Source organism: Oncorhynchus mykiss, chromosome 1 (genome assembly GCF_013265735.2).
Source record: "Oncorhynchus mykiss isolate Arlee chromosome 1, USDA_OmykA_1.1, whole genome shotgun sequence".
In the NCBI taxonomy this organism is placed as follows: Eukaryota; Metazoa; Chordata; class Actinopteri; order Salmoniformes; family Salmonidae; genus Oncorhynchus; species Oncorhynchus mykiss.
This window is the reverse complement of record NC_048565.1, coordinates 3672082-3685942: the sequence shown is the minus strand read 5'-3', so window position 1 is coordinate 3685942 and position 13861 is coordinate 3672082. Positions and strand designations below refer to the sequence as shown.

General features: G+C 39.7%; 1 protein-coding gene across 3 annotated transcripts in view; it reads left to right on the top strand.

The window, feature by feature from the left end:
* Window positions 1–13861, top strand: part of inpp5d (inositol polyphosphate-5-phosphatase D) — a 52649-nt gene that overhangs the window by 14543 nt on the left and 24245 nt on the right. For all 3 annotated transcript variants that reach the window (XR_005052360.1, XM_036981612.1, XM_036981538.1), the window contains 8 exons: window positions 4229–4394; window positions 4840–4980; window positions 7391–7481; window positions 8453–8530; window positions 8909–8986; window positions 9256–9379; window positions 11883–11986; window positions 13614–13716. Coding sequence is in view for 2 of the 3 variants with exons in the window: in XM_036981612.1 (XP_036837507.1) it covers window positions 4229–4394; window positions 4840–4980; window positions 7391–7481; window positions 8453–8530; window positions 8909–8986; window positions 9256–9379; window positions 11883–11986; window positions 13614–13716 (885 nt within the window). In the remaining variant the exon portion in view is untranslated. The remainder of the gene's footprint in view (window positions 1–4228; window positions 4395–4839; window positions 4981–7390; window positions 7482–8452; window positions 8531–8908; window positions 8987–9255; window positions 9380–11882; window positions 11987–13613; window positions 13717–13861) is intronic.

The window sequence follows — 13861 nt, the reverse complement described above, 5'->3', positions numbered from 1 at the left end:
CTCTAGAGGGGCAGAAATTTTAGGAACTGACTTGTTGAAAAGGTGGCACCCTATGACAGTGCCACGTTGAAAGTCAATGAGCTCTTCAGTTAGGCCATTCTACTGCCAATGTTTGTCTTTGGAAATTGCATGGGTGTCTTCTCGATTTTATACACCTGTCAGCAATGGGTGTGGTTGAAATAGCCAAATTCATTAAATTGAAGGAGTGTCCACATACTGTACTATAGATAGTGTATTTACGTGTTAAGTGGGGCACCAGAGTCATTGAGGTAGATATATAACAAATACAGTGCAAATAGCAGAATTTCTTATAAGTTTCCGGGTTAGAATCCCGCTCCTTGAAAGCAGCAGCTCTACCCTTTAGCTCGATGCGGATGTTGCCTGTAATCCATGGCTTCTGGTTGGAGTATGTACGTACGGTCACTGTGGTGACAACGTCATCGATGCACTTATTGATAAAGCCAGTGACTGATGTGGTGTACTCCTCGATGCCATCAGAAGAATCCCAGAACATATTCCAGTCTTTGCTAGCAAAACAGTCCTGTAACTTAGCATCTGCGTCATCTGACCACTTCCGTATTGATCTAGTCACTGGTACTTCCTGCTTTAGTTTTGCTTGTCAGCAGGAATCAGTAGGATAGAGTTATGGTCACATTTGCCAAATAGAGGGTGACGGAGAACTTTGTACACATCTCTGTGTGTGGAGTAAAGGTGGTCTAGAGTTTTGTTTCCTCTGGTTGCACATGTAACATGCTGGTAGAAATTAGGTAAAACACATGTAAGTTTCCCTGCATTAATTATCCCCGGCCACTAGGAGTGTCACCTCTGGATGAGCATTTTCTTGTTTGCTTATGGCCTTATAGAGTTGGTTGAGTGGCCTTATAGAGTTGGTTGAGTGGGGTCTTAGTTCCAAATTATTCAGCCCCCTTAAGTTAATACTTTGTAGCGCCACCTTTTGCTGCGATTACAGCTGTAAGTCGCTTGGGGTATGTCTCTATCAGTTTTGCACATCGAGAGACTGACATTTTTTCCCATTCCTCCTTGCAAAACAGCTCGAGCTCAGTGAGGTTGGATGGAGAGCATTTGTGAACAGCAGTTTTCAGTTCTTTCCACAGATTCTCCATTGGATTCAGGTCTGGACTTTGACTTGGCCATTCTAACACCTGGATATGTTTATTTTTTAAACATTCCATTGTAGATGTTGCTTTATGTTTTGGATCATTGTCTTGTTGGAAGACAAATCTCCGTCCCAATCTCAGGTCTTTTGCAGACTCCATCAGGTTTTCTTCCAGAATGGTCCTGTATTTGGCTCCATCCATCTTCCCATCAATTTTAACCATCTTCCCTGTCCCTGCTGAAGAAAAGCAGGCCCAAACCATGATGCTGCCACCACCATGTTTGACAGTGGGGATGGTGTGTTCAGCTGTGTTGCTTTTACGCCAAACATAACATTTTGCATTGTTGCCAAAAAGTTCAATTTTGGTTTCATCTGACCAGAGCACCTTCTTCCACATGTTTGGTGTGTCTCCCAGGTGGCTTGTGGCAAACTTTAAACGACACTTTTTATGGATATCTTTAAGAAATGGCTTTCTTCTTGCCACTCTTCCATAAAGGCCAGATTTGTGCAATATACGACTGATTGTTGTCCTATGGACAGAGTCTCCCACCTCAGCTGTAGATCTCTGCAGTTCATCCAGAGTGATCATGGGCCTCTTGGCTGCATCTCTGATCAGTCTTCTCCTTGTATGAGCTGAAAGTTTAGAGGGACGGCCAGGTCTTGGTAGATTTGCAGTGGTCTGATACTCCTTCCATTTCAATATTATCGCTTGCACAGTGCTCCTTGGGATGTTTAAAGCTTGGGAAATATTTTTGTATCCAAATCCGGCTTTAAACTTCTTCACAACAGTATCTCGGACCTGCCTGGTGTGTTCCTTGTTCTTCATGATGCTCTCTGCGCTTTTAACGGACCTCTGAGACTATCACAGTGCAGGTGCATTTATACGGAGACTTGATTACACACAGGTGGATTGTATTTATCATCATTAGTCATTTAGGTCAACATTGGATCATTCAGAGATCCTCACTGAACTTCTGGAGAGAGTTTGCTGCACTGAAAGTAAAGGGGCTGAATAATTTTGCACGCCCAATTTTTCAGTTTTTGATTTGTTAAAAAAGTTTGAAATATCCAATAAATGTCGTTCCACTTCACGATTGTGTCCCACTTGTTGTTGATTCTTCACAAAAAAATACAGTTTTATATCTTTATGTTTGAAGCCTGAAATGAGGCAAAAGGTCACAAAGTTCAAGGGGGCCGAATACTTTCGCAAGGCACTGTACATGTGTCTGATATCATTTTAAAGGTAATCTTGTTGTTAATCCCACCAAAGTGTCCGTTTTCAAATAGGCTTTTCAGCGAAAGCACTACAAACGATTATGTTAGGTCTCCACCAAACCACAATAAGCACAGCCATTTTCCAGCAAAATATAGCATTCACAAAAAGCTGAAATAAAGATAAAATGAATCACTAACCTTGAATTATCTTCATCAGATAACACTCATAGGACTTCATGTTACACAATACATGCATGTTTTGTTTGATAAGGTTCATATTTATATAAAAACATCTGTTTATTAGATTCACTAGTTCCAAAAACATCAAGTGATTTTGCATAGCCACATAGTTTCAACAGAAATACTCATCATAAATGTAGATGATAATACAAGTTGTACACATGGAATCATAGATATACCTCTCCTTAATGCAACCGCTGTGTCAGATTTCAAAAAAGGTTTACGGGAAAAAAACAACACATGCAATAATCTGAGAGGGCGCTCAGAACAGAAGCCAAATTAGCCGCCATATTGGAGTCAACAGAAACCAGAAAATACATGATAAATGTTTCCTTTGTTTCCTTTGATGAACTTATTCAGAATGCAGTGCTAGGAATCCCAGGTCCACAATAAATGCTTGATTTGTTCGAAAATGTCCGTTATTTATGTCCAATTAGCTACTTTGGTTAGCGCGTTTGGTAGACAATTCCAAAGTTACAAAGCGCGTCCACTATAACGTGACGAAATGTCCAAAAGTTCCGTAGAAACATGTCAAACGATGTACTGAATCAATCTTTAGAATGTTGTTTACATCAATCTTGTTCCAACCGGAGAATTAGAATGACTTCAGATGAGCGATGGAACGCAGGTCCTTCATCTGTGAACGCGCATAGTGAAATGTGGTCAACTCGTGGCAGTGGTGACTATTTCCTGTCTCATTCGACCCCCCTTCACATTAGAGTCATCAGACAAAGTTCTATTGACTGTTGACATCTAGTGGAAGGCGTAGGAAGTGAAAACTCATCCATATCCCGCTGTAATTTCAATGAGAGCTTGGTTGAAATTCTGCCACCCCCAGAAAAAATACAAACAGGAAGTGGAATTTCTCAGGTTTTTGCCTGCAATATGAGTTCTGTTACACATACGTAATTCAAACAGTTTTAGAAACTTCAGAGTGTTTTCTATCCAATAGTAATAATAATATGCATATATTAGCAACTGAGACTGAGGAGCAGGCCATTTACAATGGGCACCTTTTCACCCAAGCTACTCAATACTGCCCCTGCAGCCATAAAAAGTTAACACTTTTTGGGTTACTGCATGATTCCATATGTATTATTTCATAGTTTTGATGTCTTCACTATTTTTCTACAATCTAGAAAGTAGTCAAAATTATGAAAAACCCTTGAATGAGTCAGGGTGTCAAAACCTTTTTCTTAAATACTTATTTTCCACCATCATTTGCAAATAAATTCATTAAAAATCCTACAATGTGATTTTCTGGATTTTTTTTCTAATTTTGTCTGTCATAGTTGAAGTGTGCCTATGATGAAAATTACAGGCCTCTCTCATCTTTTAAAGTGGGAGAACTTGCACAATTGGCAATTGGCTGACTAAATACTTTTTTGCCCCACTGTATCTACCTCAATGACTCCAGTACTCCTGTTAACATGTATATACTGTTCAGTACCAGTCAAAGGTTTTGAAACCCTGAATATACATTATCAACAGGAGTACTGGAATCATTGAGGTAGATATATGTACACGTTAACAGGAGTAAAGGTGACTGTAGGTGCTGTTAGTTAAGTAGTAGTAATTAAAGTACTACACAGGGGTATGATACTGATAACTTTCATTATGTCCAACCGTTTGACTGTCGTGGTTGTTCGTCTCCAGATCCAGCTAAATACCCACCTCAGCTACCACCCAGGAAAGGCCCAGGTGGGCTGTCAGCCAATGGCAGTAAAGAGACCCATGGGGGAGAGTCACAGACTTCAGAGCTCGCCTGTGCTTCCCTGAGAGACACATACCTACAGAGGCTGCAACAGTTGGACATGTCTAAGTATGCTCATTTGGGACCACAAAATCTTCTCAGAGTGTTGATCTGAGATCAGGTGCCACCCTATCGATGTAATCTTATTCATTATTGATCAGGCAAAAATGTATCTTAGATCAGCTTTTTTGACTTGATAGGTTTCTGCCTTTCTAGGGAGTTTTTCCTAGCCATTGTGCTTCTACACCTGCATTGCTTGCTGTTTTGGGGTTTTAGGCTGGGTTTCTGTACAGCACTTTGAGATATCAGCTGATGTAAGAAGGGCTTTATAAATAAATTTGATTTAATACACTGAGACACTTATCATTCTACTATGAGCTGCAAAATGCTGATTGAGTGTCTTCAGTAGTATTGTGGGACTGACGACGTGTTGCATTGTGTTACCCAGCTGCCAATCTTTTAGTTAGGCATCAACAAAACTAATCACACTGACTGCTAATTCATTGTCTTCCAGCCTGCCGGAAGAGCACCAACAATCCATCCAGGAATACTTCCACACCTCACTCTGTCTCGATGCTGAGCAAGCCCAGAATGGGAATCCCAACTTTCCCCGTCTGAAAAAGCTCACTATGGGAATTTGCAAACATCTTAACAGGTACAGGAGACTTACAGACAATAGCTACTAGCTACAGTGGTGTCCCAGATTGTTGACACACTCGGTGTGGTGACCACTGATTGGCTGGATACCCTGGTCGCGATGTGGTTAAAGCAACATAAGTCGTTTTTATTGACACTCTTGATAAAGATTAACAATGATGACTGTATAAAATAAATAATTAAAAAAACGGAGTTCTATTGAATGCATCAACAACAACAAAAACAAAAAAGGGGAAATTATCATATTTTATACAATTATAATATTTTATACAATTATAATATTTTATACAATTATAATATTTTATACAATTATAATATTTTATACAATTATAATATTTTATACAATTATAATATTTTATACAATTATAATATTTTATACAATTATAATATTTTATACTTTCGCTCAGAGGAAGAGATTTTGGTTTGTTTTTGTTTTTTTTCTCAAGAAGGTTAGGGGTCAAAATTATTGACAGCCCTAAATATTCTTATATACAAAGTCATCAAAAGTTTACTATTTGCTCGCATATTTTTACCACAAAATTACTACATTACCAGTAACAAGGGAGGTTAGCATGTCTTGGGGGTACGATCTAACCTCACCATTACCAATAACAGGGGAGGTTAGCATGTCTTGGAGGTATGATCTACCCTCTCACCATTACCAATAACAGGGGAGGTTAGCATGTCTTGGAGCTATGATCTAACCTCTCACCATTACCAATAACAGGGGAGGTTAGCATGTCTTGGAGGTATGATCTACCCTCTCACCATTACCATTAACAGGGGAGGTTAGCATGTCTTGGAGATACGATCTAACCTCTCACCATTTCCATTAACAGGGGAGGTTAGCATGTCTTGGAGGTATGATCTAACCTCTCACCATTACCATTAACAGGGGAGGTTAGCATGTCTTGGAGATACGATCTAACCTCTCATCATTACCATTAACAGGGGAGGTTAGCATGTCTTGGAGGTATGATCTAACCTCTCACCATTACCAATAACAGGGGAGGTTAGCATGTCTTGGAGATGTGATCTACCCTCTCTCAACACGTTTGAGGCATCACAAGCTTGATGTAGTCATTGAGTGCTAGGAATATGGGACCAAATACTAAACATTTGATTACTTTATTTATATAGCAAGTATTTTTAGGGGTGTCAATCATTTTGACCCCTACTTAAAAAAAAACAGTTTAGTTACTTTAGTTACTATGCTCCCAGCCTCTAGTTACTATGCCCCTAGCCTCTAGTTACAATGCCCCCAGCCTCTAGTTACTATGCCCCCAGTCTCTAGTTACAATGCCCCCAGCCTCTAGTTACTATGCCCCCAGCTTTTAGTTACTATGCCCCCAGCCTCTAGTTACTATGCCCCCAGTCTCTAGTTACTATGCCCCCAGCCTCTAGTTACTATGCCCCCAGCCTTTAGTTACTATGCCCCCAGCCTTTAGTTACTATGCCCCCAGCCTCTAGTTACTATGCCCCCAGCCTTTAGTTACTATGCCCCCAGCCTTTAGTTACTATGCCCCCAGTCTTTAGTTACTATGCCCCCAGCCTTTAGTTACTATGGCCCCAGTCTTTAGTTACTATGCTCCCAGCCTTTAGTTACTATGTCCCCAGTCTTTAGTTACTATGCCCCCAGCCTTTAGTTACTATGCCCCCAGCCTGTAGTTACTATGCCCCCAGCCTTTAGTTACTATGCCCCCAGTCTTTAGTTGCTATGGCCCCAGTCTTTAGTTACTATGCCCCCAGCCTTTAGTTACTATGCTCCCAGTCTTTAGTTACTATGCCCCCAGCCTCTAGTTACTATGCCCCCAGCCTTTAGTTACTATTCCCCCAGCCTTTAGTTACTATGCCCCCAGCCTTTAGTTACTATGCCCCCAGCCTTTAGTTACTATGCCCCCAGCCTTTAGTTACTATGCCCCCAGCCTCTAGTTACTATGCCCCCAGCCTTTAGTTATTATGCTCCCAGCCAGAGAACCTGAGGGGGGCTGAAACTGTGGACATATTTAAAAGAGATCTTAAAACACATATTTTTAGCTTTGCTCTTCCTTTTGGGAGCTTTTTAGTTGTTCAGTTCGTCTTTTTTTCCTGTAAAGGACATTGTGTTGTATTCTGTCTGAAATGTGCTGTATAAATAAAGCTTGATTTGATTTGATAACATTTTCGGAGCAATTTTAGACAGTCATTATTATAATTTTGGACCCCACTGTATATATCTGCAACATTTAAAGCACTCAGCATTCCCTGTTAACCACAGGGTTGGGGTCAATTCATGGAAATTAACTGAATAGAAATGGAATTGATTGACTCCAACCCTGGAAAACAACATTTGATGAACCCTAACCCTTGTGGGATGAATTAAGTATTTTCGGTTGAATTTACATTTTTTTGTGCTCCTGTGTTGTCAGTGAGATCTCCCGTACCCTGCCCACTCTGGAGGCCTTCCAGAGGCTTCTAGACCAACAGCTGTCCCCAGGGGTCGGCCGAATGAGAAGTCAGGTGGGTTGTTAATATAATCAACCTTATAGTAGCCGTTATTTTAACATCAGTATTCAGTAAGGAGATGGGACAGTATGAGCTGCATTCAAGATGGTATTATTTTAACATCAGTATTCAGTAAGGAGATGGGACAGTATGAGCTGCATTCAAGATGGTATTATTTTAACATCAGTATTCAGTACGGAGATGGGACAGTATGAGCTGTATTCAAGATGGTATTATTTTAACATCAGTATTCAGTAAGGAGATGGGACAGTATGAGCTGCATTCAAGATGGTATTATTTTAACATCAGTATTCAATAAGGAAACAAGTCGGTATGAGGATCCATTCTCGACTAGAGGGTCTTTGTCTTTCTGTAAAATGACTAATAATGCTATCTGATTGTAGGTATATAGATGCTGCATGGTAACAGGTGGCTATTATTAACAATTTATCAGACACTTCTGTTTAGTTTTACTGTCATCTTTGGTCTAGTGTACAGTATTTATATCTCTGGTCTAGTGTACAGTATTTATATCTCTGGTCTAGTGTACAGTATGTATATCATCTCAGGTCTAGTGTACAGTATTTATATATCTGGTCTAGTGTACAGTATTTATATCTCTGGTCTAGTGTACAGTATTTATATATCTGGTCTAGTGTACTGTATTTATATCTCTGGTCTAGTGTACAGTATTTATATCTCTGGTCTAGTGTACAGTATGTATATCATCTCTGGTCTAGTGTACAGTATTTATATCTCTGGTCTAGTGTACAGTATTTATATCATCTCTGGTCTAGTGTACAGTATTTATATCATCTCTGGTCTAGTGTACAGTATTTATATCATCTCTGGTCTAGTGCACAGTATTTATATTATCAAGTCCTTTGTGTTTTTAATGATATTTCCTATGTGATGCGCTGAAGGCTGCCTCTGCCCTAATTCTTGGTTTATGTTGAATTCACGTTTCTGCTTTTATTAACTTCTAGGTGTCAGCAGATTCAGGTCAGGCTGTGTCATTCAGGCTGGAACAAATTACCAAACTGCTCTACTCCATCGAGGATAAAGTAATGTTTAACACTATTCTAAACTTAGGGCCTGTCCCATTCTCTAAATAGTGCACTACTTTCGATCAGGGCCCATAGATCTCTGGTCATAAGTAGGTCACTATATAGGGAATATGTTTGCCATTTGGGACGCAATCTTATTCTGACATTTGATTTTAGATTTTTTTTATTTTTATTCAACGTTAGCAACGTTAGCAAACGCTTGTTCATTTACTATTTCTATCAATCACTAACTGATCCTGGTGTAGATGATCTCTCACATGTTGTAACGTCTTTCCTGTTACACTCTGACCAAAACCAGACCTGAAACAGAAGCATACAGTGAAAGGAGTAAATGCTTCCTTTTCACATACTGTAGTTTCCTTTTCTTTCCTACAGGCCAAAGCTGCTCTGTTTGAGTCGGTAGGAAATGACGGAAGCCACAGGAAGTCTCTAATACCACCTATTACATTTGAAGTAAGTTGAACAAAATGAGATACTGCATGATAACAATGTTACCACATATATCAATCTATATCAAATATATATAATATATAAATATAAATATATATATTATATAATATCAAAAGGCACAGCGGATTATGAAACTTATCTGAAACAAAAAATCAATAAAATAATCTCTATTATCCATTAGGGTAAACTCCAAATTGTCTTTGCACGGTTTAATTGAACAAGGAACAAGGTTCCTTTTGGTGAATTTATGAGGTCGTGGTCTTCTCTTACAGGTCAAATCAGAGTTGCTTGGTCTCACAAACAAGATGTTCATCAAGGTGGATGTGGAAACTGGGAAGATATACTTCAAGAAGTATAAAGACGGACCAGAAGATAAATACTTTGTACACAATAAAAGTAAGTACTTTATTCCTCCTATAATCGTAAATAGTTTTTATATTGTTGTTTTTACATTCTGGGCTGTATCTAGGCCTTAGACTGGGGTTACATTCTGTATCTAGGCCTTAGACTGGGGTTACATTCTGTATCTAGGCCTTAGACTGGGGTTACATTCTGTATCTAGGCCTTAGACTGGGGTTACATTCTGTATCTAGGCCTTAGACTGGGGTTACATTCTGGGCTGTATCTAGGCCTTAGACTGGGGTTACATTCTGTATCTAGGCCTTAGACTGGGGTTACATTCTGCATCTAGGCCTTAGACTGGGGTTACATTCTGTATCTAGGCCTTAGACTGGGGTTACATTCTGTACTGTATCTAGGCCTTAGACTGGGGTTACATTCTGTATCTAGGCCTTAGACTGGGGTTACATTCTGTACTGTATCTAGGCCTTAGACTGGGGTTACATTCTGTATCTAGGCCTTAGACTGGGGTTACATTCTGTATCTAGGCCTTAGACTGGGGTTACATTCTGTACTGTATCTAGGCCTTAGACTGGGGTTACATTCTGGGCTGTATCTAGGCCTTAGACTGGGTTTACATTCTGGGCTGTATCTAGGCCTTAGACTGGGTTTACATTCTGGACTGTATCTAGGCCTTAGACTGGGTTTACATTCTGGGCTGTATCTAGGCCTTAGACTGGGTTTACATTCTGGGCTGTATCTAGGCCTTAGACTGGGATTACATTCTGGGCTGTATCTAGGCCTTAGACTGGGTTTACATTCTGGACTGTATCTAGGCCTTAGACTGGGGTCACACGAAGCAACTTTCATGCAATTTTAGTTGCAGTTGCAAGTGGCATAATCTCAAGCAATTTTGCTGGTACATGAAGTTACTCAAACGCCATTAAAATTGCATGCAATAGCCAATCAAATTGAAGCTGCTTATTTGAGAATTCTAAACTCACCCCATGTCATCTGATGTATTACATTAGATTGAAAACACCAACATTAGATTGAAAACAATAACAACACAGCTACAGTTGAAGTCAGAAGTTTACATACACATTAGCCAAATAGATTGAAACTCAGTTTTTCACAGTTCCTGACATCTAATCCAAGTAGACATTCCCTGTCTTAGGTCAGTTAGGATCAACACTTTAATTGAAGAATGTGAAATGTCAGAATAACAGTAGAGAGAATTATTTATTTCAGCTTATATTTCTTTCATCACATTCCCAGTGGGTCAGAAGTTGACATACACTCAATTAGTATTTGGTAGCATTGCCTTTAAATTGTTTAACTTGGTTCAAACGTTTCGGGTAGCCTTCCTCAAGCTTCCCACAATAAGTTGGGTGAATGTTGGCCCATTCCTCCTGACAGAGCTGGTGTAACTGAGTCAGGTTTGTAGGCCTCCTTTTCAGTTCTGCCCACAAATGTTCTATAGGATTGAGGTCAGGGCTTTGTGATGGCCACTCCAATACCTTGACTTTGTTGTCCTTAAGCCATTTTGCCACAACTTTGGAAGTATGCTTGGGGTCATTGTCCAATTGGAAGACCCATCTTCGACCAAGCTTTAACTTAACTGATGTCTTGAGATGTTGCTTCAATATATCTACATAATTTTCCTTCCTCATGATGCCATCTATTTTGTGAAGTGCACCAGTCCCTCCTGCAGCAAAGCACCCCCACAACATGATGCTGCCACCCCCGTGCTTCACGGTTGGGATGGTGTTCTTCGGCTTGCAAGCCTCCCCCTTTATCCTCCAAACATAACGATGGTCATTATGGCCAAACAGTTCTATTTTTGTTTCATCAGATCAGAGGACATTTCTCCAAAAAGTATGATATTTGTCCCCATGTGCAGTTGCAAACCGTAGTCTGTTTTTTTATGGGGGTTTTGGAGCAGTGGCTTCTTCCTTGCTGAGCGGCCTTTCAGGTTATGTCTATATAGGACTTGTTTTACTGTGGATATAGATACTTTTGTACCTGTTTCCTCCAGCATCTTCACAAGGTCCTTTGCTGTTGTTCTGGGATTGATTTGCACTTTTCGCACCAAAGTACGTTCATCTCTAGGAGACAGAACGCGTCTCCTTCCTGAACGGTATGACGGCTGCGTGGTCCCTACATCTCCTGTTGTGCTAGTCTCTGTTCTGTCAACGCTGATCGCTGGTTGTGCTTGTGCAGCACTGACAGCTCTGTTGACATGACAACTGGGTCAGAATTCTGAACCTTTCGATTGGATCATGTGTCAAAAGTGTTTGTTTTGATTGGCTGTTGCTTGCAACTAGTTGCACAAAGTTGAAACGTTTCCATGGTTGCAGATGAGTTGCTTATGCAGGGGAGTGTTTCACGAAGCAGTCAAGAAGCAACTCATTTGCAAAACAACTAAAATTGGCATATAAATTGCGTCGTGTAACGACAGCCCTGGTCAAGAGTAGTGCCATATAAAGGGAAAAGGGTATCATTTGGGAAGTAATCTAAGACACTTGTGGACGTAGCCTTAAATCTATGTCATGTGTAGTTTTACAGCTGGTGAAATCCCAGAAAGTTGCCAAACTGGTGATCGTGGTGGAGACCGAGAAGGAGAAGACTCTGAGGAAAGAGTTTGTCTTCGACGATACAAAGGTATACCTCAGAGAAACCATACTGCCTTCCTTGACTTATTCCACATTTTGCTGTTTTACAGACTGAATTTAAAACGGATTAAATTGATTTTTAGAATTGTTTGTAGATTTTTTTGCAAATTTATTGAACATTTATCACAGAAATATCTCATTTACATAAGTATTCACACCATTTTTAGGTCTTGCCATAGATTTTCTAGTAGATTTAAGTCAAAACTGTAACTCGGCCATCAGGAACATTCACTGTCTTCTTGGTAAGCAACTCCAGTGTAGATTCAGCCTTGTGTTTTAGGTTATTGACCTGCTGAAAGGTGAATTCTTCTCCAGTGTCTGTTGGGAAGCAGACTGAATCAGGTTTTCCTTTGGGATTTTGCCTGTGCTTACAGTATCTCCATTCTGTATCTTTTTTTATCCTGAAAAACTCCCCAGGCCTTAACAACTATAGCCATACCCATAACATGATGCAGCCACCACTACGCTTGAAAATATGGAGAGTGGTATTCAGCAATGTGTTGTGTTGGATTTGCCCCAAACATAACAATTTGTATTCAGGACAAAAAGTTAAATTCTTTGCCACGTTTGTTTGCAGTATTACTTTAGCGCCTTGTTGCAAACAGGATGCATGTTTTGGAAGAATTTGTTTTAACGTATAGGCTTCCTTCTTTTCACTCTGTCATTTAGGTTAGTATTGTGAAGTAACTACAATGTTGTTGATCCGTCCTCAGTTTTAAAGTCACCATTGGCCTCATGTTGAAATCCCTTTCCTTCCTCTCCGGCAACTGAGTTAGGAAGGACGCCTGTATCTTTGTAGTGACTTGGTGTATTGATACACCATCCAAAGTGTAATTAATAACTACAGCCTGCACAAAGGGATATTCAATGTCTAGCTTTAAAAAAATAAAAATGTTATACCCATCTACCTTCTTTGTGAGGCTTTGGAAAACCTCCCTGGTCTTTATGGTTGAATCTGTGTTTGAAATTCACTGCTGGACTGAGGGACCTTACAGATAATTGTATGTGTGGGGTACAGAGATGAGGGACCTTACAGATAATTGTATGAGTGGGGTACAGAGATGAGGGACCTTACAGATAAATGTATGTGTGGGGTACAGAGATGAGGGACCTTACAGATAAATGTATGTGTGGGGTACAGAGATGAGGGACCTTACAGATAAATGTATGTGTGGGGTACAGAGATGAGGGACCTTACAGATAATTGTAGGGTAGAGAGATGAGGTAGTCATTCAAAAATCATGTTGAACACTATTATTGCACACAAAGTCCATGCAATTTAAATCATTTTTACTCCTGAACTTATTTAGGCTTGCCTAAACAAAAAGGATGGAATACTTATTGATTCAAGACATTTCAGCTTTTCATTTATAAAAATTTCAAAAAACATAAATCCACTTTGACTTACTGGCCTATTGTGTGTATAAAAAAAAAACACAAAAAAAAAACACAAAAAAAAAACACAATTTAATCCATATTGAATTCAGGCTGTAACACAACGAAATGTGTAAAAAGTCAAGGGTGTGAATACTTTCTGAAGGCCTTGTACACGTACCATCAAGCTATGGCTTCATGTAAACTGTGTGGTCATCTTTCTGATGTGTGTGTGTGACCAGAAAAGAGAGGGGTTCTGTCAACTCCTTCAGCAGATGAAGAACAAACACTCGGACAAGCCTGAGCCAGATATGATCACGGTATTCGTTGGTACCTGGAATATGGGTAAAATGGCCGCCTTCGATGTCTACATTAACTAAAATACATAGAACAATCTACCCAGTGCATCAATTTGTTGATAATAAATACTTTATTAATCAATTATTATCAATATTGTTCGATATTGTTACTTCAGCTCAGTCGATAATTA